The sequence below is a fragment of the Apteryx mantelli genome, chromosome 16 (assembly GCF_036417845.1).
Source record: "Apteryx mantelli isolate bAptMan1 chromosome 16, bAptMan1.hap1, whole genome shotgun sequence".
In the NCBI taxonomy this organism is placed as follows: domain Eukaryota; kingdom Metazoa; phylum Chordata; class Aves; order Apterygiformes; family Apterygidae; genus Apteryx; species Apteryx mantelli.
In genome coordinates, this window is record NC_089993.1 from 22,271,800 (window position 1) to 22,299,089 (window position 27,290).

The 27,290-nt window shown below is 41.3% G+C and overlaps 1 protein-coding gene across 2 annotated transcripts in view; it reads left to right on the top strand.

Annotated features, from left to right (window-relative positions):
- UNKL (unk like zinc finger) overlaps positions 1-26,029 on the top strand; it is an 80,626-nt gene extending 54,597 nt beyond the window's left edge. The window contains exons 12-19 of one of the 2 annotated variants that reach the window (XM_067306018.1): positions 1,455-1,547; positions 5,706-5,936; positions 6,599-6,801; positions 7,638-7,892; positions 11,343-11,494; positions 13,454-15,685; positions 23,910-23,958; positions 24,483-26,029. In XM_067306018.1, coding sequence (XP_067162119.1) covers positions 1,455-1,547; positions 5,706-5,936; positions 6,599-6,801; positions 7,638-7,892; positions 11,343-11,494; positions 13,454-13,469 — 950 coding nt within the window. In that variant the 3' untranslated portion in view covers positions 13,470-15,685; positions 23,910-23,958; positions 24,483-26,029. The remainder of the gene's footprint in view (positions 1-1,454; positions 1,548-5,705; positions 5,937-6,598; positions 6,802-7,637; positions 7,893-11,342; positions 11,495-13,453; positions 15,686-23,909; positions 23,959-24,482) is intronic. The other variant, XM_067306019.1, reaches the window with a different exon arrangement.
- Positions 26,030-27,290: the final 1,261 nt, after the last annotated feature.

The following is a 27,290-nucleotide window of genomic DNA, read 5'->3' on the forward strand; positions in this document are numbered from 1 at the left end:
TTAGAAAATGCCTATACAGAATAACCCTTCACTGATCCTGTATTAATGATCCAAATATTTTTTTTCCGTTTCTGACTTTTATCACTTTTAAAACTGTCTAGTATTCTGCCAAAGATTTTATGCAGTTTACAGTGCCTAATATTTAGGACCAAGCTAAGAAAGAGGCATGTGTCTGATTCTAAAGGGCTCAAGAGATCCCTTTTGTATCTTTTGAAAACTGTGAGGGTGACAGAGCACTGGAACAGGTTGCCCCGAGAGGTGGTGGAGTCTCCTTCTCTGGAGATATTCAAAAGCCGCCTGGATGCAATCCTGTGCAATGTGCTCTAGGTGACCCTGGTGGAGCAGGGGGGTTGGACTAGATGATCTCCAGAGGTCCCTTCCAACCTCAGTGATTCTGTGATTCTGTGAAAACTTTTACACGAGCCGGTGTATCTTTTTACTTCTGTTTGTCCTTTATCGGCCCTCTGTGTCCAGTTTTTAATAGTGATTTTCAACATAAAATCTAAAAATTCTTTACAAAGTTGATCACTATCACTGACCACACTGACTGGGATGCAGTTTTCCTATCTGTAAAATCAGTATTTAAACTAACTTCTCTCCAGTCTTCCTGACAGAGAAGTTGTCCAACATAAGTTAAAATATAGGTGCAAAGGGATAGACTTATTTAATTACTCTCCTTTCTGTGAAGAAAAGAAGTTAAGGGGAAAGAAAAAAAAAAGTATCTGTCCATCTTCTCACATTTTATTCAAGGCTATAGTACAGAATAAGCAGTGGACTGAAGAAGTACATTAAGGAGAACTTTTTCATGATATCACCGAGAGGAACTTTAGACTGACATAACCCTTAAATTTTAAGCCAGTCTAACTTTTTAGTCTAAATTACACATTGGTTTTGAGTTTTGTTTTAGTTGCATAAACATGACACACATGTCCATTTGAATATTCCCACGTGATTGACTCCCAGCTTCCTTATATCTGTATGCCCTGATATGTTTATTCATTTACAGTTCCCCCAAAGGGTAGCTGCCCTAAAGGGCATTTACAGTGCCTTTTCTCAGGTATAATACCTGTTTTTTTTCAATAATAAATATTTTTACATACCAATCTATGTTTTATTTCTCCTCTTCCTTTTTGTTTTACTCTGCACGTAAGCAGAACAGGTGACAGTTTTATTAGAAATCCAAATAAATAGCCACCTCTACATTATCCTTTGTTTAGCTGATCAGCTTAAAGAGCTGTAATAGTTTATATATGAAATTTTTCCCTTTAAAAACTTCAGAGACTGTCCTTTGCTGTGTGTCTGTACTACACTTCAAATCATAACCTCGATGCTGAAGATTTCTCTGATGGAAGTACTGATAACAATAGTCAAATAAAGTTTCCTCACCTCAGCCATCCTGATAGTTTTATGTATAATTAAAGGATAATTCATTGATACGATGTTTTGTTTAACAGGTTCTGCTTTAGATTTACATTTTAATGACGTGAACGTCGCATCCATAGATAGAGAATTAGAAGATCAAGAAGGCAGTGACCTTGGATTAGCAAGTAAGAGGTCCAGTTTGTAAAGATAAAATATATACTAATTTTAAATATTTTTCTTTCTTACCTTTCTAAACTTTTACTCAGCAGAATAGTTATACACAGCAAAGACTTTGAAGAAAAGTTCTCAATTGTGCTACAGCTGTTTAGCTTTGCAGTTTGAAGAAGTTGCACTGCTATCATCCTGGCTGTGTTTTGAAAGGGGTCAGTCTAGTAAACATTTTTTTGAAAATGCTTAATGATTTGGACCCACAGGCATAATAGTTGATGGAAGGACTTATTTACATATCTTTACATATTTACATATGTTTGTTTACATATCTTTACAGGAAGGTATTATGCTTGAACTTGAACTACCTGAGTGTTGAGTGCTGCCTATGTCTGGCAGTAGACAGTATGCGCTGTGGGACCATCAAATACTTCTGTGGTTAGGGGGACAATTCTTGAGGAGTAGGAGCAAGTCACCTTTAGAACTTTACTACTTACAAGTTAGGGACTTAAACTTTTTTATGTATCTAACGCAGAATGACCAATGTAGTTGCAAGTCTATTGGGCTTACTTCATACCCCTTATTCGTGTTTGCCTGTGTTTTCCTACTTAGATCTGTGAGCAAATCCTTCAGCCAGTTGGCCTGTTCTGGGAAGGGAGAGGGGGATGTAGCAAAGGAAGAGCAGTGCAGGGAAAAAACAGCCAGACAGGAAGGATGAAGGGGAGAAACATCAGGGAAGAAAAAAAAATTAAAAATGCCACCTTTTCTGAATAAAAGCAGAAAAGGAAAAATAAACAGGAGAAAAAGAATAGGAGAATAGGAAGTAAAAACTGACCAACTACAGTTTTGTTAACAATTCAAGTTAGCATATTCCTTTGAGAATCATATAGCCACATGTTTCTGTAATATCTCCGGGGAACTGTAGAGAAGTCAAGCCTACATTAACTTAATTGGGGATTGCTGACTTGGTCCAGGCTGCTTTATCATAAACATTTGCCTTGTGATATCCTTCTTAAATTTTCATAGTGGGAAAACTAAATTATAAGCCTTAAAAGCCTTTGAAGGCTTTTGAATTTGTTCTTCTGTTTTTAATTTTTAAAATATCTTTATTATGTTCTGAACATCTTTTTCTCCCAGGCATGTGATGCATGGCAAAAAGAGGCTCAAGAAGCAAAACTAAATTATAAAGTTGAGGCATAAAATACTGCCCTTTACTATAAGGTAGCAATAATTGTAGTAGTTACAGAAATCCAAACAAAACAAGTATGTAGATGGCCTTTGAATTTTTTAAAAAGTAAATAATCAGTTTGCAGATACAGGTGAAGTGTATGATAGAATACAAAAGAATCAAAATGGCACTTCTGTAAAAATTAGTCTTACCAGCTAATTCTGTTAATTTTTACTGGATTTTTAGATGTATGTACCTAGTATTTTCTGATGTCTGTTTTGTTAACATTTCTTTGAAAGAGGTCTACAGTAATTCCTTAAGGTTGTTGTCCACGTGTGCTGCTTCCAACTGTGTGAACATAACTGGATTCTTGGTTGGCATATTTGTGCCTCCCATGCCCTTCTTGCTCTGTAGCTGTGGACGGAAAGGTTAAAACAGCTATAGCCACTCCCTAGTTCGTTATTACCTCTAGTTTGTTGTTACTGACCGTAACTCCAAGAAGAAGAGCTTGTAGTTAAAGTGTCTCTATACATTATACTATTTTTCTTCTCTTAGAAACTTACTTGATATCTTTAGTCCACTGGCTTTTAAAAAGTACAGATATATTTGATAACGTTGGAATATATGAGCTGTCACTGCGACCTCAGTGGATATGACAGAACCCAAGCCTTCCAGATTCAAAACTTTGTCCTAAGGTGCGGAAGCTATATTGACCCGAGTGACTTCCTTACCAGTGGAGGGTGAGAGATTGGTTCTGAATGAGATCACTAATTTAATCATCCTAAAAATCTGTGGATACATGCCAGGCTTCAGAGCACACTGAATTCAGGAAAGTCCCATGGTTTAGTATGGACTCTTTCACTTCAGCAGCCCACACCCATTTCAAGATGGGCAGAAGATGCCTTACATAAAGTGACTGGTGAAATGCTTATGTCTTCAGGTCCGAGCAGAGAATTCGGGGAGGCAGTTTACAATTCTTATTTGGTGGTGTTGATGCTTTGGCATCAAGTACATCTAGACAGATCATAGCAGTGGCTTCATTATTGATATCAAGAGCTGGAAGAAGCCAATGCTGGAACACACTGATTAAGAAGTCTCTTACACCAAATGTCAGTCTCTGAGATCTTGTCAATAGTGCTAAAAGCTCTGGTGCTCTGCCCTCGCCTCAGTAACTTTGTTTTTTCCCAAGGTGGTTCTTTGCTACCAGAGGCTGTGTTCGTGGTAGATGTACAGTTCAGGATATCAGGGGACCCATGCAAAGATCCAAAATTTTATTGTCTCAGTAGACAGTAATCTAGTTTTATGTAGGTTAATAATATTAGTAGGAATATCTTTCTTCAAAGGTTTTAGGACTTTAGATTTATTTTGGTTGAGTGACCTCTTACTATTTTCAGTCTAGTGATGATGCTAACAGGTCACCAGAACAGTTCATGTGCTATCTATTAATGTTTTCCATTGTTGTTCATGTTGTTCCCCCTCATACAAACAGAGAAAGAGTCTGATAGTTTGTGCAATTCCAAATGTATTTCTCTGCTATTGCAGTCCAGTTCAACAATTATCCTGATGCTACAATTTGTTCGACTGGTATTTGATTTACTGCTATGTTTTATGCTGCAGGAATCACTATACTTCATTGGAACTACTATAAAGTATGGAATACGAAGCAAATACTGTAAACAATGTCATTTGTATGGGGAGGATAAAGCTCATGCAGACATTATATTTGCCAAAATTGATCTGGGTTTAAAGAATACTTTAGGTATCAGAAAAGAGACAGTTCTTCTGCTACTATTCCATACTGCGTTTGTTTTGGGCCTTTACTTTGGTTCTTAGTTTTAAAAAGAATTTTTACTTGGTCAGATTTTTTAAGTAAACTCCCTGTGCTTCGTTGCTTCCTTGCTCCTCTGGCAAATAATGGCGTAGGTTTATTGTCTGGTATATTCAGTACATCTGTGGTTATATGTCTGTTGTGTATTGTCCTCATATAGTTGGTCATGAGGCTGACTTTGATAACATTTGCTGAGTATTTTAAGATCTATTTTTGGAAGACATTGTAGCAATGTAACTTGTAATGAGCATCCCTGATTTACTCTTTTTTTGGAAATATTTCCAAAAGAGCAGTGTTTTCTCTGATGACATGAATTCACCAGTTTTAAGCAAAAACATAAATCTAAAACTATGACTCTTACTTTAAGTATAATCATTTGAATGCCTTATTTATTTTCTTAAAGAGAAGTTGATGTCATTTGTAGATGCTATTCAAATATATTGATGAATAAAATCTTTACAGTTAATCTTGAACTGTTTCCTGACCAGGAAAATGCAGTGTATCTGTGCATGTTTATTTAAGTAATTGTATAATTTAACATCCTTTTTTTTTTTAATACGTATTTTTTATCATCATCATTATTTTGGAAACTAATGAATGATGCATTTGTTTGACTAAATTATTATTTATTTTTATGCTATGCTGTTCTAACTTTTTATGCTATGTAACATTTTAGAGGTAGTTAATCTGCAAGTCTAATTTATATTTTAAAATAGAAAATAAGTTTTCTTACTTATCTAACTTCCAGTTTCTCCACTTGCATTAGTTGGCTGTAAAAATGAGTAAGTCGAATAACCTGATCTGAAAAGTGTTTTTTCTTTCTCTGTAGCTGAGGCCACTGCTGTGTAAAGCTACAGATTCAGTTTTCAGGCACTTAGAAAACTATTTCCATGTGTTCGTTTTAATTTTTTTTTTTTTTTTTTTTTGCAACAGCAGATAAGTATTAAAGTTATTTGAATATATAATTTAATTTAAAATGGATGCATTATTCAGAAGAATACTTATATCTGATTGAAATTTAAAAAATCAATAAACAAAATGAGAGTTACCCAGCTTTTTTGGAAAAGAAAGAACATTTGAATAATCTTACACTGTGTAACTAGGAATTATAGAACCGTGTACTACTTTGGAACTCATTTTTTGTTTTTTGGGGTTTTTTTTGTCTTTATGTATACATAGGTCAAAGATTATTGGGAGGTTCAGCTCCTGTCAATATTCCAGGTTCTCTTGCTCGTTCCTCATCTCTACATTCATCATCGTCCCTTTCAACCTCTCCACTCAGTTCTCTTTCACAATCGCTGTCTCAGTCTTTTGTTTCATCCGCTATGACTCCTCACCAACAGCAGCCTCAGCCTTTGAAGTCAGAACATAGTATGTTAGGCACCTCAGCCTCTTCGCATAACTCTTTAGGTAAGTTAGTTGAAGGCTGCACTTTGTGTAGTGTAAGAGAGGAAACAATTGCAAGTCAGAAACGTTCAGTTCAAGACTTTGCATGCTTCCTATGACTTAATCTGGAAGACGAAGCTTAGTTATTATAAATGTTAACAGTACTGAAAACAGGTCTGAAAGTTAAATGTGGTATGTGGGACAAAGTTCAATGAAAGAAAAGCAAGGAAATGATGGGGGGGGAATTCTTGTAAGAGGAGATATTTACAGAGGTGTTTGAAAGGGGAAAAATGTAATAGTTTGCATATGGGCAGCAGGAATGCATTTTATCTATAGCGTCTGAAGGAGAGTATAAAAAAGAGGAAGTACTGAAATGATGTAAGAGATGCGGGGAGAAAAAAATTTTGGATAGACAAATTCTCACTCTTCCTTTTCTTTTGGTGGACTGTACTTTGTTTCATTAAAAACAGCAAGAAAAAGCATGTGATAAGTTTGCTGAATTGTTTTGAATATTGTAAACGTTTTCTGGATTGTCACATTTCTGACGACAGTGAAATAACATTACGCGTCTTGCAGCTAAAATTATACAGTTTGCATATGTCACGCATTTAGTTAATTCTGCATGTGAAACATTTAGCAGCAGGGTGTGCAGAATGTTTATTTTTTTTTCTGCCTTTGTTTGACAGGTTTAAATGGTGTTACAGGGAGCATTTGGGACTTTGTAACAGGGAGTTTCTCTCCTAGTCCATCCCCGGTACTGAGCAGTGGCACTACCCCCTCAATAAGTTCAAGCACCAGTGGAAATGAACTAACTCAAGCTAGACAGGAACTTGATAATGCCAAAAGAAAAATAAAACAATGGGAAGATTCTTGGCAACAAGTAAAACAGGTACACTAGTTTACGGTAATATTAAATTTTCTATATATAATTTTAACATATATCTCCTACTGTTCTTCCATTGTATATATTTCATTATCCTTGGACCTAGAGTTTTGTTACAGTCTGTCAAATTAATCAATCATGTATGCTGTTTTTTTCCATCTCCAAAACCAGCTAGCGGCATAAAGGAAATTGAGCAGTAAAGAGAAATTCATTTTCTGCAAGCTGATCTCCCTCTCTAGACAAGGACAATTAGCTTCAGGATAGTGCTGAACAGCAACCTATCTCAATGTTTAAGTAACTAGGGACATTATCTCCCTTTCTATACCTGTTTCGGATGGTAAGCACACAAAAAAGGAGTGGCTTGCCAGCAACTAGGGTTGTGTACTGTGCTTGGATGCTATCCAGCTATCTCAGCAGTAAAACTGAGGTTGTTGATACCTGCCAGTGTAGTGCACGCTTTCTGTAGTCCTTTCTTTCCCCTCATATTGTTCTCTGTGTGCTGAGGAATAGATAAATAGTTCTACCAAATTTTGACAGGTTTTGATGTCTCTTGACATGAAATTATGAATTGAACATTTAAAATGTGTTTTATTTATACGACTCCAAAAAGGCTCCTGGCTATGTACAGACAATCAACAATGACACATAAAATTTAGTTTAAGACAAAACAAGAAGAGTTTATAGAGAGCAGGATAAGTATGGAAAAGTATTAAAGTGATAGTAAGTGCATCATGATGTCTAAAATTAGACATTACATGCCTCTTTGAAGGCTTTTGAATTTGTTATTCTGTTTTTAATTTTTAAAATATCTTTATTATGTTCTGCAAATCTGTTTCTCCTAGGCATGTGATGCATGGCAAAAAGAGGCTCAAGAAGCAAAAGAACGTGCTAATGTGGCAGATGCTGACAAACAACTTGCTCTTCAGAAGAAAGAGGAAGTGGAAAGTAAATTAAAAAAGCTGAAGGAGCAATTTGCTGCTTGTCTATCTACTACATTATCTTATATGAAAAACTATGGAGATATAGAAAAGGTATCCTTACCAAAGCTTCGTTCCTTACAAAGTCGACTGCGCTTAGATTTAGGAACAATAGATGAGGTGAGTTTCTTCATCTGTGCAACTATTTTTGATTAATTGAAACTGGCAGCTCAGTAACTTTCAGTAGGATATTTATGCCAGGTTTCATTTCAAACAGTGACACTGCTCTCAGTGAAAGTCTTTCTTTTCTGGAGTAGTTCAGATTTCTCAGCACAATGGATTCTTCTAATTCTTTGATCAGCTATCAGAAGAAATGATCAATAATTCACAAGAATTCTTAGGGTGATTTAAAAAGAGATCTAAAACCAGCTCTTAACCCCAGTGTATTGGCCACTACCTAAATAGATAAAAACAGCTGCATGTTTTTGCTTGTTTAGAAAGTAGGTGTTGAGGTTCCCTACTAGGAATTTGTGTAGTCAGAGAGCCCAGTGCAGACTTGGAGCATAGAATCATTAAGGTTAAAAGGGACCTGTGGAGATCATTTAGTCCAACCTCCTGCTCAAATATAGGAGCAGCTAGAGCAGGCTGCTCAGGGCTGTGTCCAGTCGGGTTTTAAATATCTCCGGGGACGGAGACTCCGCAACTTCTCTGGGCATCCTGTTCCAGTGTTTGACCACTCTCCCAGTAAAAAAAGTGTTTTTTCTTCTGTTTAAATGGAATTCCTTGTATTTCAGTTTGTGCCCATTGCCTCTTGCCCTTTCACTGGATACCACCCAGAAGAGTCTGGCTCCATCTTCTTTACTCACTTCCACTATACACATTGATAAGATCCCCCCTGAGCCTTCTCTTCTCAAGGCTAAACAATCCCAGCTCAGCCTCTCCTCGTATGTCAGATGTTCCAAGCCCTTAATCATCTTAGTAGCATACTGCTATAGATGAGCCAAAGCATGTTAAATTACATGTTAGTTGAAAATGACTAATTCTGTACCAATGAGAGTCCACAAGGACCTTCAGATTTTGGATAACTGTGCACAACAAATAGAAAACCCTTCCTACCAGCTTTTGTGTTAGCCACAAGAGTACTGCAGCCCAGTTTGCTGATATGTGGGTCCAGAGGCTGCAACAAACTTGCAGACTACTGTTTTTTCTCAACCAGCCTGAGGGAGAGTATTCATTATGGCTGCATTACTTTCTGAAACAGATCTCAATTTTTCTCTTGCATTTGCTTTCACTTTTCCCATATGTGTCTGTTTCTCCTCTTTTTGATTCTTTTAAATTCCTATCAGAGAAGCAAAACATTTTTACTAACTGCTTTAACTGTGATCTCGAGGGCTCCAGCATTGCTGGGAGTTTGGCCTGGTGCACTTGGATTCAGGCTTTTCTTCCATATTCTCTTTAAACCTCCTGAACATGGCCTAAGAGCCAGCTATGACATGAGCGTGTTGTGAGATGCATATTCCAGTATCTGATTTTTCATCTGAGTGCCTCTACTGCTTCAAGAAGACCAACAGTATTGCTGGATGCAGGATCTTCATGGATTTAACACCCCCCACCCCAAGCAGAGAGACAAAACATATCTATCTACAGTAATTTCTCCTTGAGAGAACAGTTGACACATTCTCACACTCAGTTATCGGAGACTGAGTCTAGATTAACCTCTCTCTTCTTTGTCAGGATTGATCTTGACTGACATTGAGGCTATTGATTTTCTTTTGGAACAGCCTAAGTGACTCTCCAACTGCTGAAATACTTGGTGGACAGATTTGATTCTTGTGTAGGCCTTATGGCCATTTTTGAGATGTTCTAGACCAGAAAGGCCACCTGTAAGGTCCAAAAGCTTTTGGAATGCTGACATCCAGTATTCTGACTTGTTGAAACTAACTGGCTTAATCTGGTAGAGCAAGCTGAAAAGTCAACGAAACAGAGACATGGGGCTTTGACGGCTGAAAGTCTGGAGCCAGCGTCTCAACCACGCAATCGTAAAGTCAGTGTCTTAGTCACAAGCCTCTCAGCTAACACCGATTACTGCCTGCTGTGAAAATCAGGGCTCCCAGATTCTCAGTCTTACTTAATAAAATATTCTTTGTTGCCAATTTTTGCCCTATTACCATCAGCCTCATGCTGTCGGCAGGGAATTCCTAGTGCTGCACGAGGCACCCCCTGCCAACCTCAAGGTGGGGCAACAGTCAAATCAGTTGACACCTTCTCTGAAATTCAGATGCAGTTCCTGCCAAAGGTTAAGATGCTCTGTGGCTGTCTGCTTGAGGGCATTTCTCAGGGCTCTCAAAGCTAGGAAGCTCAGATGCCATTCGTCCTGTGAGCATGACAAAGAAGATAATAATGACCGTTCACTGATCCAGGCACCAAAAGGCTGGTTCCTGCTTCAAACCTTTTTGAGCACAACCTGATTCTGCACTGCTTTCTTCCCTGCAATCTCAAAAGACAGTGACACCAGATGTGATGCCAATTCTTGCACTTTTGTTTTGACTGTGACAAGACAGTTCAGACAAAAATTACTTCCCTTTGCTACTGGAACAGTCTCCCATACTCCAGAACCTATTTGAGTTCAGCAGTGTCGTCTTTGTCTCAGCAGACCTCTTGTCCAGTGCCATCTGTATCAGCAAAAAGGCCAGGCTTTCTTTAGAAGACTCTAAAACACATTTAAGTCTTTGGCAAGAAAGTAGTTGCTAATTACCAGGCTCCTGTTCCCAAGTATGATTATAGGACTTTGTATTGGGTTAGGGAACACTGTTGTTTTTCTCCTGAGGTATTTTAAAGAGGCGTAGAAGAGTCCTGGCATCTCTCATCAACAAAGTCAGTAGATACTGAAATAAAAGTCAGCTCAGCTAGGCAAGCGTGAACAGAACCATGACTAGCCTTTCCAGCTTCTCGTTTTTTCAGGTTTCCTATACCATACTTGTATACCAGCAGAAAGCCACTGTCTTAGGCACTGCCATGCACAGTGTTCCAGGTTCTTCTTTTAATCCGGCCATGCCTCTCTTTTCAAAAGTTAACATGGCTTTTGGATGCCTTTCAGTTCTTCCTGTTTCTTGATAGGGCTGATATGGCTCATCACATGGAGACATTTATTTGCAGTTGTAGCATCCTTCCCCAAGTTTGTATCAGTACCTTTATTCAAGGTACTGCACATTTGGGAAGCTTCCATTTGGTCTTGATGCAAATGTCTCCCACAGCAAGAAAAAAAAAATGTAAGAGCGGTTTGAAATGCCAAAATAAGAGACTGTACAACAATGACGAAGGCTTATTCCTCTCCTTTAAATTTGGTTTGCATCATTAGTGCCAATTATACAGGCAAATTTTAGTCTGGAGAGTCTGCCCTAGACACTTTCCTTTCTAAATGCACTGGTACTCCTCCAGCTGCTACTTTAAATATTGCTCATGCATACTCTGCTCTTACAACTCTCGATTTGGCTATTCATCAAACAAAAACATCATCCTTTGTGTGTTGTTAAATTAGAAGTTTATCCAGGACTGCTAAGCATAAAGCTGCTACTCCGTGACTGTATACTTTGGAATCTTTTTTTACTGAGTGCAGTAATCTTTTTACAGGTGGTTTTTCAGCTTCGATCAAAGAAGTGCATCGTATGTCAAGAAGGTGATCGTAGCGTCATCCTGCCTCCATGTCAGCATTATGTACTTTGTGACAACTGTGCAGCTAAACAAGAAGAATGTCCTTGTTGCAAGAAAAAAAAAAATCCGTGGTAACATAGAGGCATAGCACTTATATCATGTTCATGAATTAAATATATTTTATGTTCTAGTATTTTATATAAGAACTATATCAATAGTAATTAATCCATTTAATAGTGCTAGACTGATTTCCATTCTGATATGATTAACTTAGTTGTTTTAAGATAGGGAATAAGGTTCGCTTGCCTTTACATGTCAACTTCACAGTTTTAATGAGGTTCTATAATCTTGAGGTTCTTTCATTGCCCCCAACCATGTCCCAGCCTTTTCGACTTCCACTTACATTCCTAGTGCACAAGCTACCCGGGTTCCTTTGAACTGTAGTCACTTTGTATAAATCTTACCATAATGCCTGAATTAAGTGTTTACACCTGTTATTTCCATTAACAAAAAATAGATATGTAGATACAGTAACAACACACCCAACAGTAGAAATGGCCCTTTTGCCATTTCTGTTCTGTGTGGTATGCCAGAGTCAGTATATTGAAATCAGTCTAACACTATATTTACTTGGTTATTTGAAGAACTCTGATTCATGTAAAAGCACTTTTTAATTGTTGTTTTTTTGTTAGAGGATATGTCATAAATTGCATCAAGCTGCTTTCTAGTTTTTATGTTTATTTTTTCAATATGCAATAATATGAAGCTTTATATGTGTACTGTGAATTTAAAATATTTCACAAAGTTTTACTGTTAAATCATAATACTATTAAATAGAAAAGAGAACTTACCAAGAATTTTTACAGTTTACAAGTTAACTGCATACTATAGTATTTATAAATGTACCAGAGAACAAACAGTGAGGCACATATGTTTTCAAACGGATCGGTTTTAGCAAACAACTGTGCACCTGCGTATTTCCCTCAATTTGGATGTTTGCAGTCTTAAACTTTTTGTACATCCCCTAACCTGTGTGGTATGCATCAGGAGCAGATGTGTTATATATGATGACTTTTACCAAGTGCCTATGCCAAATACCCTATAAAATGGCAGAAGACATAAAAAAAGAGATTTTGCAAATAGTTTCTAGCGCTTAATTTTGTATTGAACAATTTGATGATAATTAGAGCCTATCTCTTACTTTTATTAACGTTTAAAAATACACTTTTTTCAATAACAAAGTAACACACATTTGAATGGTACTACAAAATTAATTAAACATATAATCAGGCAGTGGCACTTTGACACAGTGATTCTTTTAAAAGACGATAATATCCTTATTTCATCCTGGTAGTTGGGAATATGCAATTCAGGAGAAGTTAATTCCTGTATGTGAACATTGTATACTGCTACTTTTCTTAAAAGGAATTAATTGCCTATGTTGTTCCTTTTCCTGTTACATACAGGTGCGATACTAGTACAGCTTACATTGAAATGACCTACTACTGTGTTACATAATTTGTATCTCTGTATTATGTATTCAGTACAAGAAGTGAGTTCACACAGGCAGCAAAGAGTTAATCTATTTAAAGCTCAGTTGTGCTGGAAAAAAAACCAAGGTGTATACTAAAAATTATTATTGTTGAAGTAGAGCTTTTAGAATTGTGTCAGTGTTAAAGGGCCCAAGACAAAAGTAATTAAATCACTGTATTACCATTGGGTTTTTGTGCACTTTATACAAAGGCTTGAGTTAGCAAAAAAAAAGCTACACGTTTAATGTAATACCTAAATGTACAAACTCATTGCTGCTTTCCTAAAACATGTCAGTCTGCAAAAACATTAAAGACGTTTTGAGAAAGGGGAAGTAGGATAAAATCTTAAATGTATTTCTGCTTGTTTCTGTTTCAAAATGTTGTCTGAAAATCATAGTAGTACATATTAAATAAAGTTCAAAGTTGGGTTTAGTAATGTGATTTCACTGACTTTGACACAGCTTCTCTCAAAGTTTTGTATTAAGTATAAAATTAGGCTGTACTTGCATTTTCAACCACAGTTTTCTGTCCTAAAATAAGATATTCTCTGTTTTAAAGGTGCAGCCAGCTTTGAACTATTTAAAAGAGGAGCTTGGATCACCAAGTTTAGCTGTAGGTATTAATGTCTTTTTGCACTTGTGCAGTGTATGAAAAAGTCTGATTTTTGAACCTTAACAGCATTTTGGACTAAAGCAAAAATAACTATGTAAGATTTTTAAACAGTAACCAAATCAAAGAATAATGTGTAATTATAGTTTGAAATTATTTTACGTATTTTCAAACAAGCAGTTGGTTTTGGAAACAAGTCTACTATGTTTGTCTACAGTGTGGAACAGCATTCTGCAACCATTGTGCTAACAAGAATTTTTAGAAACATCTTAGTGAAAACTTTTGCTTTGGTATTTTAGAGGAAGCCAGCTTAGTCCACATTGTGGCCATATGCAGCATTGTGACATTTGTTACCTAAGAGATATGGAAATATGGTTTTGTGCTGTCTTGTCAAAGTTTATAGTTCTTCATTTGTATTTTAGTGCATTTGCCTATGATCCTAGGGCTATTTCTTTTGTCTTTTTTGTAGTAAAAGGAGATTTTCCTTATCTTGTGACACCAAAAAAAGACAATTTTTAACAGCACTTGCAGAGTGAATAATCAGATTGACATTCATAGTTTATATGTGCTGCATTTTTAGAGGAAATCAACTAATAAGTATGTTTAGTCAGTTGCTTTTTAAACAGTTATATGTTTTCTATTTTACAATGATGAATCTTGAAAATAAGGATGTAAGTGTGTCCTATTGTATATCATTACTGAAAATTTTGCAGGTGTTCCTTGTAAGCTTCTCTTGCGCTGAATTATGGACACATTTAAATCAAACTAGTTGGTCAAGAAGGAAAAAACACAGACCACAGAAATGTACCTGTGAGTGAAATTCTCAGACTAGGTAGCTTGTTACAATTATAGATGGAACCTTTGGTAATCATGTGAACCATATGTAGTATTCACATGAAAATACTAAAGTTGTTCTTCACAAAATCCTTTTTAGGAGGAATTATTAGCAAAGATTCCTGTATCTTATTAAAACAAGTCAACAGCAAATATATTAATATGTATCTTTAATTTTAAAATGGAGATAATAAAATACATGCAGCTGACTAGAGATGACTATTTGGAAGAAGACAGAAGGGAAACGTGACCTTTATAAGTATTTGTCCTTGTGTTATATACACTATCTAGAAACTAGATAAACTAAAAATATATTTTAGCGAGAATGCAGTGTGGTAATCTGTTGGATTTACAAAATATATAAAACCAAAATAAGTAGATTTTCAAGGTTCATTCTGGTATTTGACAAAGTTTCATGTTAATTTATGTAAGAATGTAATTTTTAATGTGAATGCCATTATGCTGTCATAATTATTTTAGCCTGGGGAATAATAGATTAAAATTGTGATTTCTCAGGGTTTTTACAGTTAAGAGCTGTAACCGAAAGTATGCTAATTTCAGATAGATCCCAAGCTGCATGTTATAGGCTTATTATTAGTCTTCTTTGAATAGCGGATTATTAAAGACACATTTGTTCTGTTATGTATTGCCATTCAGAGTATCCTAGTATTAAATATAAGTAGTAATATTATTACTGTCAAAATATATTTGTGTAACTGTGGTCAGCATCAGACCTTAAATAAATATTGAATTTTTACTCATATTAATTTATGGAAGCCATTAATGTTTTGAGTGTACAGACAGAGATGATTTTGTGAATGGAACTGTTCTTAATACAGAACGTATTATTTATAATGCATACTCATTTACTTGTAGTGAACTGTTTAAAACTGTTAACACTTGTTAAAACTTTTTTACACTATAGCATTTATGCAATGGTTTACAGAAGTCATGGAATTATTTTTATTATCAACATGCAAATAAAATTTTGATCTTTATTTCTGAGCTGTGTTGTGTTTACAGAGAACCAAATTTTTACAGATATGTTTTCCCCTGGAATCTAACTAGTGCATTCCTAATCATATTAGGGTTTTTCAAACATAGGGATTGAAGTTTATAGTGTCAGTGGAACAAGAGGTCTTAGTATCATAAGCAGCCTATTTAGTCTCACCTTATACCTGATTTTTTTTGTGCCTTTTCTGACTCAACGCTTTGACCTTCATGAGATGCAGAGAACAGAACTGTGTACAGTACTCAGGATGCGGGTTCACCACGGTTTTCTGGAGAGATGAAATGCAAGCGGGCTTCGGGCATGCTGATATGGGGGGAGCCCCACACATTTGGCAGGTGAGTGGGGTTGAAGTGGGGTGAGGGCAGTTCTGTGTTGTCTGAACAGGAGCAAAAATGGACAAAGGGGAAAGGGAAGATGGTCTGAAAGAATACAAGGTGCAAGCTCTTTGTCCCCCCCACGGTCCCTGAGGTCTCTTTTTGTCCTCTGGGGTCCTCTACTGGAACACCCACACACAATACCCACGGCACCAGTACCCCACTGGGGTGGGACCCCCACTCTGACCCCTGCCTGTAAACCCACCACCACTGAGGGTCCTGTGGGCACCCTTCAAAACAGGCCCCCAAAACCCTCAGTCCCCATAACTCTTCCCCCCCCAAGCCCCCAGACCTCAAAAGCACCACCAAACCCCATCCCAACAGCACCAGCAACCCCCTCTACCCCTGGCCCCAGGCCCCCTGTGGCCCCAAACATCTCCTGTCTCCCTCTATGGGTCAGTCCTGGCCTTGCAGTGCCTGCACAGATGGCCACACACCCTTGAACCCATGCTGTGTTGAAGCTGGATGGATGCCCTAATACCCCTGGGAGGGAGGTGCAGACCCCTTGAACTAGGCAGGGGCGTGGGTGCCCCCTACGGACCTCCCTGCAGCCTTCTAGCACCCCCAGCGGATCCCCCGACCACCCTCACAGCATCCTCTGGCCCTGTCTCAGTAAAACAAACACAAGCCAGCTCTTGAATGCATTTTATTCTGAAATAGTACAGATGACATTAGATTCAGTTAGGGTAAACAGCAAGGCCCTGCTGGATGGCCCTGCAACCCACTTGGCTTCAGCATCCCTGGAAGCTGATGTGGCCTCACACTGCACCAAGGTTCTCCTCATTGCATGCAACGGGAGTGACCTCATAGACCCCAAATATCCCTAAACCCTGTGCCAGGACCCTAAAAGCCCTGCCCAGAAGCTCTCACCAGCCCCCAAACCCTGCCTGACTGCCTCCAAAGATCTGCAAACCTGCCCCAAGGCCCCATAACACCCCAAATCCTTCAGGCCCCCCAGAGACCATCCTCCAAATCCTGCTCCATGGCCCACAACCCCTCGATACCCTGCCCAAATGCCCACCAGCCTGCCCCAGGGCCATGAAACACCCTACACCCTGTTCCAGGCCTCCCTGAAGATGCCCCCCCCCGCCCAGTCCTGCCTGATAGCTCACACCAATGCCCAAACTCCCCCAGACTTGTCCCATAACTCACCCCGACGCCCAAACACCCCCAAACCTGCCCCGGGGCCTCAAGCCCGCAGACCTTGTCCCGAGGCCGGCACCGGCGGCGGCTGACAGGCAGGATGGCCGCCGTCCCCTGGCTCCACTGCCCGGAGAGAGGGGCGGGACTGAGGGTTCCACCCTCTCCCCGCGGGACCAATCGCTGAGCGGCTCCACGCGGGCCAATGGAAGGTTCGGTCGGTTTGGCTCAGCCAATCAGATACCGCTCTTACTGCGCGTGAGCGGCTGCCGGACACTGGAGGGTGTTTCTATTGGGTGTTAGGAATTACCTGCAGCCGGGGGGGGGGGGGCTGCAGTGACGTCACCGCGGCGTTCCGTTGCCGCGGCGACCGGAGGAGCGGACGGGGGCCGAGAGGGTCCCCGGCGGCCTGCGGCGCCGAGGGCAAGAGCCGCGGTGAGTTCCGGCCTTCAGGGCTGTGCGCCCCCCCCCCGCCACTGTGTCCTGGTCCCCCCCTCTTGCCCTCCTGTCCCTGCCACCGGCTCTCTGTCGCGCTGTTCTTCATCTCTCCCTCCCTTCTCCTCTCCGTCCCTCCCCCATCCCTCCGCCTCTTCCTGCCTCACGCCTCTTCACCTTCCTCCATCCTGCTGCTTGTGCATTCATTCTGTCCTCTCTCTGTCCAACTCTCCATCCTTCTTTTACTCTCTCCTGCTCCCTGTTCCTCTGTCCGGCCCTCCGTCCATCTCTCTGGCTCCCTCTCTTTTGATCTGTCAGTCAAGTTCCCATACTTATTTTCCTCACTCCATCCCTCTGTCCACCTCTCCATCTCTCTTTTTCCATCTGTCTGTCTCTTCCTTTCACCCTCCCTCTGTCTGGATCGCCATTCCTCTGTCCTTCTCTACATCCTTCTTTTCCTCTCTTCTGCTTCCAGCCTCTCTGTCTGGCTTCCTATCCCTTTATCAGCCTCTCCATCCTTCTCTTTCAATTTCCATCTCACTGTCCATTCTGTTGCTCTTCTGTCCAGATCCCCGTCCCTCTCTTTCTCTCCCCATCCTTCATTCAACCCTTCCATCCCTCTATTTGGCCCTCTGTCTGTCTCCACATCCCTCTATTCAACTCCCCATCTTTCTCTTTCACTCACTGTCCCTCTCTTTCTCTCCTCATCCCTCTGTCTGCTTCTCCATGTGACATTGCGCTTTCCCCCCCACCCAACTTGACTTTTCACCTGTAACCCTGCTCAAGCGATAACCACCAGTGGCAGTTGTGGTGGCTGCATCTGGTCATGATGGAGGCATCCGGCTCAAATTGGACTCTGGGGAGACAGATAACAGCACAATAGCCAAAGGGCTAATTGAGCATGCACCAACCAAAATACAGCTGGTATGCAAATATGATTACGAGTCAATCATCTTACCCCATAAATAGGGGACAGCCCAGAGCCCGTTGAGCTCTCCTGCACAGCAGCGGGCTGCATGCCAGGGTCTCCCCTTGAGTAGGGATGCCTCTCAAGGTCACTCCTCAAGGCTGAGAGATCACTTACCCACAACAGATCCTTGGTAAGAGACTAACAGCATGCTGAAACTTTGCAAACTTTGCTAAATTGCAGCTCTGATTGATTGTGCACATAATCCTTTACACATAAACCGTTGACTAAATCTGGGACTGAGATTGGATCCAGCCACACTCAGACTCCTCTGATAAGGAGTTTGGAAAGCAAGGGGGTCCACTCTGAACCTCATGACTCAACAGGTGGGTCTCCTTGACAATTTCATCTGACCCTGTCCTCTATGTAGTAGATAACCGAGTGTACCTTGCCATCGAATGTTGTTAAACCACTGTCTTATTTACCATTGAACTTTGTTAAATCACTGTCTTATGTCAATAAAACATGTTGCTCCTTCTCTCTTACAAGTGAAGTGCATCCCTCATCTGTGACACTCCATCCTTCTTTTTGTCTTTCCAGCCCTCTGTCTGACTCCCTGTTCCTCTGTCTGGCTCTCCATTACTCTTTTCTTCTTCTCCTGCCTCTCTGTCCCCCTCTCTGGCTCCCCATCTATCTGTTTGACTTCCCTCCCTCTTTTTCTGTCTCCACCTCTACATCCCTCTTTTCCTTTCTTCTGGTACCCCTCCCTCTGTCTAGCCCTCTGTCCATCTGTTGGCCCTACATCCCTCTTTTTCTCTTTCCATCCCTTTCTTCTGCTCCCTATCCCTCTGTCCAGGTCTCCATTGTCCATCTTTTTCCATCCCCCCGTCCAGCTCTCTGTCCACCTTCCTCTCCCCTCCCTCTCTCTCCCCCCCCATCCCTCTCTCCACCTTTCCTCCCTCTTTTCCTCTCTTCTGCTCCCTGTCTCTCTGTCCGGGTCTCCATCCTTCTCTTTTACTCCTGGTCCCACTATCCAGCACTCTGTCCCTTTGTCTGGCTCTCTGTCCCTCTCTTTCTCTCTCCATCCCTTTGTCTGCCTCTCCATCCCTCTCTTTCCCTTTTCATTCCTCTCTTCTTTCCCCCCGCCCCCCCATCTCTCTCTTCTACCCACACGTCCCTCTCACCTTTAGGGCTGAGGTTCCTTCCCAAAGTGGCTGGTGTGCGCACCCTCACTCTTGCAGACACAGGCAGCCTGAAGGTGCGGGGAGGTGGGCTGGCCTTCAAGCAAGATTTTGGTGTGAAGTCCCCAGGGAGATAGCCCCTATGTAGTATGCATGCCCAAGGCTGTTGGTAACTCATGGGAAGATAACAAGCTGCTCTCAGTTATAGAGCTGTTTCTTTGCCTTTACTGAAGAAAATCAGCTTACAGATTTGCTTTCACATTTAGAGACAAACCTTTTCTCAGGTCCTGCAGGGGTTTCACAACATGTCTTCAGTAACACATGGTCTCTCAGAGAAGTGTTAGAATGGTGGTTTGCACTCCCCTTCTTATGTGAAGGGGAGTTAGGATTGGCTGTCCATTTCTATCATTTTCAAGTTGAATAAGCCTGTAGCCCCAGAGGTAATTAGATACCTTATTTCCTGTGGCATTAATAGCAATTAATACCTAAATATCTCTGTGACCATGTGAAAAGGGCTGTGGTTTCTGTGCAAATACATTTCGCTTGCAGTGGTTTGTCTTAATATTGCAATGCATTTGGCACTTCAGGATGGTGCAGAATTTCTACCTTTCAAATCTCATCTGTAGTATGCTTGCAGATGTTGCGGGGGGGGGGGGGTGCTACCAATGGGATGTGGAAAAGACGTCTTTGACTACATCCATTGAAAACACTGGGAGCCAAAGGCTCAGACTGAGTAATGGCTTGTCTAGGTTTGTTATCTAGCCCCATTGTTGTAGCTTTTTAGGAACAGTCATACTTGAGATCAAGTGTATGTTCCTTCCTTGAACATTATTGTGAAAAGTGTATGTTACTGATGTTTTAAAATAAGTATATGGCACTAGGGTAGCATGTGTAATGAAGACTAAATGCTGTAATACCTCATTTTTATATTGTTCTCTTCTAGAAAAGCATTTAGAGCAGATTAAAACATTGATTGTACTATTTTGCTTATTGAATGGAATATGATACTAAGAAAAGCCTTAGGGAAGGTGAAGGGGATATGGTGGTCAGACCTCCCCCTGGAGAAAGTATCTTGTGATTTGCTGTAAAGTTTAGTACAACTTTTATGAGACAGTAGTGTCTCTTTAAGTCCTGGGGAGCAGAAAGTTCTGACTTGAAGGCAAAATGTTTTGTTGTCTTAAAATTCTTGCAGCTCGGTTGCAAGAAGGTGGCTGTAAGGGTATGGCGGGGGCAACGCCTGGACTCATGGCAGGGACAGATACACAAACACAAGGCACACTAGGGTCGATATTGAGCATTTATTACCTCTGCATCTGAGCGGGGGTTCCCCAGTGATTTCCTGATCGAGGCAATAATGGAGCGGGAGAGTCCCTGGCACCGCTGAGTGTCGGTCCTTGGCAAGGAACGCCAGGAGGGCACTATATGAGGTTTTTATGTACTATACACATGCGCAGTAAGCACACTGAGCTCATCGTTAATCTTGATTCAAAGCCCAGGTGTAGCGCCACACTGGCACAGGCACAGCCATGTGACTGTGGGTCAAGGGCTTAGGGTTGGGGGCTTAGGGTTGCCATGCCAGTAGGATCCTGCTGATCACTGGGATGGGCGCCGAGCTGCCACCAGGGCCCCCGCTCAGCCCCCGGTGAGGGCAACCGACAGCCTTCTGCACCAGGAGCCTTCTGGTTGTTATTTTCAGGCGATACTTTAAAAAAAAACAACCTGCGTTCCCTATTTTTTCCTAACATCTCACTTTTTAAACTAGCTGAGAGCAAATTCCACCTAGACAGAGCCTGAGTCCAGGGGGATAATAGTAGCTCACCTGAGCAGATATTTTTTTCCTTGCGTGCACTTTAAAAAAGAAAAAAAGGGATCTGCTTTCATCTTTCTGAAAACAACAATTTTCTATGAAAGATCTCTAGCCCACAGGGGGCTGTGAGTGTCTCTGCCCCTCCCTTGCTTTCACAAGTTACTGTTTGTTTCAGGAGCCAGCTACAAAAGTAACTTTGCTCTAGCAGAGAAATGGGATTACATATATACGAGCAACAGCACCATAGTACACAATAAAACCATCACCTACAGTACTGGTAGTACGCTAATTGGAAAAAACAGTAACAAATTTGTTGTTGTAGGACTGAGAATGAGTTGGTTCTATTAAAAATCGCTAAATACAATTTTTTTACATATGCCAGTATGCACCTGAGTCCTTCTGACTGGGTGTGCAGAACACCAAGTTCCTTTTTATAGAGCGGGGCTTTCAAACTCAAAGTGTGTTCCTTTTTGCAAAGAGACTGCATACTGCCTACAATTTTTCCATACTTAAAAAGGTGGTTCTCAGATCAGACAACTTCTTTGCAGTGATGGATATCTAGTGCTATTTTCCCAAGACAGGAACGCTGTAGTTGCACATTTTTACCATTCGAGTCATCTCCTCAGTAACAAAAATCCCTTTGTCATCAACTTGATGCATGACTACGTACCATACATGTGTAGTGTTTTGCAGTGTCTGTAAGCAAGGAACCTGGCTTCTGCTGTTTGCAGTTTATAGCTGTGTGTAAATTAATCCGCTCCTCGCGAAGCAAGGCTGTATGCAGGTGCAGTCCTCCCAGTCCCGGTGTTGTAAAGCTGCATTTAATGGAATACGGTATGTTAAAGTACAGTGTGCTTGGGAAGCTATTCTAGACATAACAGATTCACTTGGGCTTCTCATAGCTCTCAAAAATCTGGTGTTTTATGAGTTCTGTCTCTCTGTGTATGTATATTATTCTCCATTCCATGCTTTGTATGTTGGTGATCTGTTAATCGCAGTAGCCAAAAATAGGAGGGGCATCTATCCTCGGGGAGAGAAGTGGAGTTTCTCTTATTTGGAGGGGGAGACAGCTTTAAATTGGATCCGTTTCTTGCTTCTACTCTCAGTTTGTTTACATTCTGCACTTCTCTCTAGCTTCAGCTAGGGAAATTAATCTTAAAAGAAAGTATTGCATCTTTCCCTTTTCATGTATGCATATATGATAACCAAATAGAACAAAACTCAACAAAAGCAATTTTGCCAAAGCAAAATGCAGCTAACAGTATCCACAGTGTTGGAATGGATTACTTCTGTGCCGCTCCTGGGAGGCAAAAATAACAAGCAATTGCTATTAATAGTGACTTTGTGATTCCTGCTAGAAAGTCTCCTCCTATTTTTGTTGACTTTAAGGGTCCAATTGGTAGCATTTTTCCTCTCCTTTTTAATTTTTCAACTTATCTCATTATTCTTTATCAGTAATTTGGCAGTTCTCGATCTGTGCGTGTTATTGATCGATTCCATCCTTTCTTGAAAAGAAACTGACAGATTTAATCATTTAAATAAGAATTGCCACATGTAGGTCTAGATTTTTATCCTCTTTTTCTTTGTTACTTTTAAAAGAAATGCTGGGTGCAATGTGTGAGTAAAATTCACGCACTGTCGGCTTAACTTTTGGAAACGTTAAACACACTGCTTAAGCTTTGTCTATTAAGTGTGTTAAGTGTTCTCCAATACTCATCTCTGCTGTCTGCCTTCAACATGACTTTTATTCTGGTACAGTCATAATATTTTACTGGTCATTATTCACTCCTCCCAGATTCCAGCTATGGTTTACACCGTCACGTGAAAATCGCAAGCAATGATACTATCATTAGGGCTAGCAGCTTCGCTGTGAGTTGCTATCCTCTGTCATCCTTACGCCATCCCTGGAACTTAATTTAAAAAGACAAGGAACTCGGTTTAAAAAGGCAATATAACCACCGCTAGGTGATTATAATTTTGGAGGACTTTTCCCAGGCTTTAACTGTGACTGATGAAACCATTTCATCTGAGATGACTTACAGCTATGTTCATCTTTTACAAAAGCCTGAACCGTTTCTTTTATGGGTCAGTTTTGATTTTGTATCTTCTCCATAATCTGCTATACAAAGTCTCCAGATCCTACTGTTTCTAAAACAGGTTTTTTTGTGTGTGTAAACTAAAGGTGTTATGAATTGCTCTTCTTGGTTCTGTCGATCACAGAGCTCTCTCTGCCGGGGGGCATGTGGTGGTGGTGGTGGACAACTGTATTCCTCTGGGCTCTTCTTAGCACAGTAATCTTGAGTAATGAATGTGTGATTTCAGTAACTTGCTAAATGCAGCCTCGCCCTCAAAGTCCAAGGGACAGAATTAAGGTGCAAATAAGCCATATTAAGATGCTGTTGTTGAAAGCTTTAAGGATTTTTTTCCCCCCAAAGCATCTTGTTTTTCCTTTTTGGTTTATCATAATATGTACATGTCGTAAATCTCTTTGAGACTGTTAAACATCTGTTTTACTATTTCACTCCTGTTTAACAAGCACCATCTACTGTTAGGCTCTCAGGAATGCAGTGATCACAGAACTACATGCATTTTGAGATGTGCCTTTCCAAAGGTGGTTTGGCTGGGTGGGGGGGGGAGATCAATCAAAGCCTTTGAGGCCACCTCTAATCTGTTTAATTTCATTTTGAATTTCTTCCTTTCTTTGCTTTCTCATAGCTAACAAAGAAGATGGAACAGCCTATCCACATAGGAGAGCTGATATATGGTAAATGTAAATATGCTAGACCTCTGGTACATCACAGGCATTCGTTTAAATCTGTGCCTTCAGATCTATAGTTCCACGTTCAGGACGTGGCATCTGCCCAGTATCCAATTGCTTTGTGTAGTGCAGAAGCCACTGTACAGCTGCCAATGTCTACGGGAGGTTATTAGTGAGAATGAGAATGCTGTATTTGAACTCGTGACTGCAAAACGGGCTCCTTTATGTCCAGTTTCAGAATTATGACCTATTTCATCATTCTGCTTTGACATTATTTCTTGGCAGGAATGCTAGCGCTTTAACTGTGCAGTGGTTGAAACCAGTAATTTATAGGCCAGAGCAGTTATGCTGTACCTGTCTTTGATATGCATTTCATCCTTGTCTCAGGCTTCTGGGAAAATAAATTGTACAGAATTCCAGAAGGTGCGCCTTTAAAATAGGCAGCAAATCTAGAAGCGTGTCTGAATTCCAAGCGGCTTGTAACTTCACATTTGTCCTCAGCATGTACTTTTCTTTCACTCTTATTCCAGGCTTACCTCCAACAATCAGTATTACTGTGGTGTATTGTGTTTCACTGGCAGCAATATATTCAAGAAGAACATGAGAACTCCTGCACTCCTGGAGACCACAGGATCGATGCTCTGGGCTGGTCATTTTAGGCCTGGTCATTTAGGTGCAGAGTATTCTTTCTAGTCACATGCCCTGCGTGAGCCTCTCCTTCAACTGTTTTCCCAAGGTATTGGAAATGCTTCTGGTAAATACTGCAGTTTCCAAAACTTTTCACTGTGTCCTTGCTGGTATGGGATACCATTATAGCAGGGAGAGGCAGCCTACGTATGTGCAAGGAACATTGTGGCACAGAGACATTACCTCTTTGGCCCACCTAATCCATTTGAGAGAGTTTTATTTTTGACCTGAAGATTGGGTCTTTGAGTGCCATACGCAGCATGCATTGCTTTCCCCATTCTTTTCACAAGATCATCGCCGTTCTTCAGTTGTTTCTTCTGAGGGGGGAGTTGCTGCAGGAACTGCTGGGGAGGCCCTGACAGTGGGACGTGAAAAAGACACCTTTGACTACATCCAGCAGAAGAAGTTTAAGCCAAAGGATCAGAGTAAATAACTGCTTGTCTAGGCTTGTTTCCCAGCAACACATTGTCAGAATTTTTTTTAATGAACAATCCTACTTGATCAAGTGCCTATTCATTCTGTGAATATTAGTGCAAAAACATGTACATTACCGATCCTTTAAAGCAAGTCCATGGCACTGGGGTAGCGTGCGTAGTGAAGACTAAATCCCGTAATAACTCATTTTGATGTTGTTCTCTTAAGTGAAAGCACTTAGGGCAGATTAAAACATTTATCGTACTCTTTTGTTTGTTGAATGCACCATGATACTAAGAAAAACCTGCAGTGAAGGAGACATAGTAGCCATTTTCCTTAGAGAAGGTGTCTTGTCCTGTACTTTAGGACTTACTGTGCATTTTGAGCGAGAGTAGCGAATGACAGGTCTCCTTTTAACCCCCGGGGAGCAGAAAGTTGTGACTTGAAGGCAAAATGTTTCTTGCAGCTGGGTTAGAAGCAGCTGGCTACCAATCAAAAGTAATGACAATTCTGTGGAGTCCCTGGAAGTTTTGAAAAGACCGTATTTACCTTTTATAAAAGGCTATGCACTTTCATTACTAATGCCTGTAGTAATCGAGCCAGGTAAGTGGTACATAGGTGGTCGAGCCATTAGTCTTTTTTCACATAGTAATAGCCTTTAGGCTGTGATCACTGTTAGAAAAGTCCAGCTATTTTAAAAATGAAACAAGCCTTTTTAGCTTGTTTCCTGTAGTACCACAAAAGGTGATCAGAATACTAATGTTTTCATGCTTTAATGTGGTAGACGTACTCTGTGCCAACATCTCTTACTGTTTAATAATAAAAACTGAGCAGTCCATCAAAAATATAGTGCAGCTTTCTTTTGGCTATTTATTTTGTTTAACAATCAATAAAGGCAAGAAGTTGAAAGTCCTAATGAAGACCACTGCTTGTTTAATGGTTGCAAATTGTCTTATTAAATGTTTTTTTTTTTTAATGCAGCCTCTGAGTATTTTTTGTCTGTAGAGTATGTTGCAATGTTCAAATGAACGCTTTGTTACTAAAGCCTCTAGTAGAAACAGCTTAAGTACAAAATAGAGACACTCTGTGCCTCGCAGCAGGCACTGTAAATAACAGTAGATCAGATTAGGCGATGGCAGTGAAATATCTCCAAAGGCCAGCGCTGAAGTTGCGTGTTGGCACATAGTTACAGGATGCAAAGTTATTATCACGGCTGCTATTGCACTATTGCTCTTCCGTGCCAGCCGAGAATGGCTGTAACGGGGCTCGGTGCTGCCCTCGCCTGATCACAAACCAAGACTGCAACCGGGCGAACGGCGCATGCGCGGTACCCCCCCCGGCCCCGCCCCTGGCCCACGCACTGCTGCCCACAGATGACGAGTAGCCGGCACTGCAGAGAGAGAATGCGCGCATGCGCACTAGTTCACAGCCGCCAGGCACTCTCCTCAGGCGATGACAAGGAAGTACTGCACAGAGCGGCTCGCGCATGCGCACTGGGTTGACATTGCTCACTGCTGCTCTCGCGTGTCGCCAAGCCGAACGGCGTCCAGCGGGGGTGCGCATGCGGAATGTGTCCCGTCGTGCTCCCTGCTGCCCTCGCGTGTCGAAAAGCCAGTACGGCAGCTAAATCGCGAGCACCTGCGCAGTGTTTCCGCGGTGCTCACTGCCGCCCTTCGGTGTCGAGATAGCGGTACTGCCCCAATAAGGCGACCTCGCATAGTGGGTTCACAGTACTCACTGCCCCCCGCGGGTGTCGAAAAATCGGTACTGCACCCAGCGAGGACGCATATGCGCACGGGGTTCACCGTGGTCACTGCTGCCCTCGCACAACACCAAAGCAGTGCAGCAGAGGGCGGGCACGCAGATACGCATGGCTTCGTCAGTGATCACCCCCCCCTCCCCCCCCCCCCCCCCCGGATCCTGGAGGTCGGAAAAACCGATACTGCGTCCCACGGGGACGCGCATGCGCACCGCGTCCCGTCGTGCTCCCTGCTGCCCTCGCGTGTCGAAAAAGCACTACTGCATCCTGAGACGGGCGCATGCGCACGGCCTTCGGCCGTGCTCCCTGCTGCCCTCCAGTGTCGAAAAGACAGTACAGCACCGCACCGCACCGCACGCATGCTGCACCCGCAAACAGCGCGCAGATTCCAGGGGAAGCCCTAGGGAGGATCACGGTGTGTGTGTGGGGGGGGTAGGGGCTGTTTCGGAGCTGACGCGAGGACGCTTGCGGCGGTGTC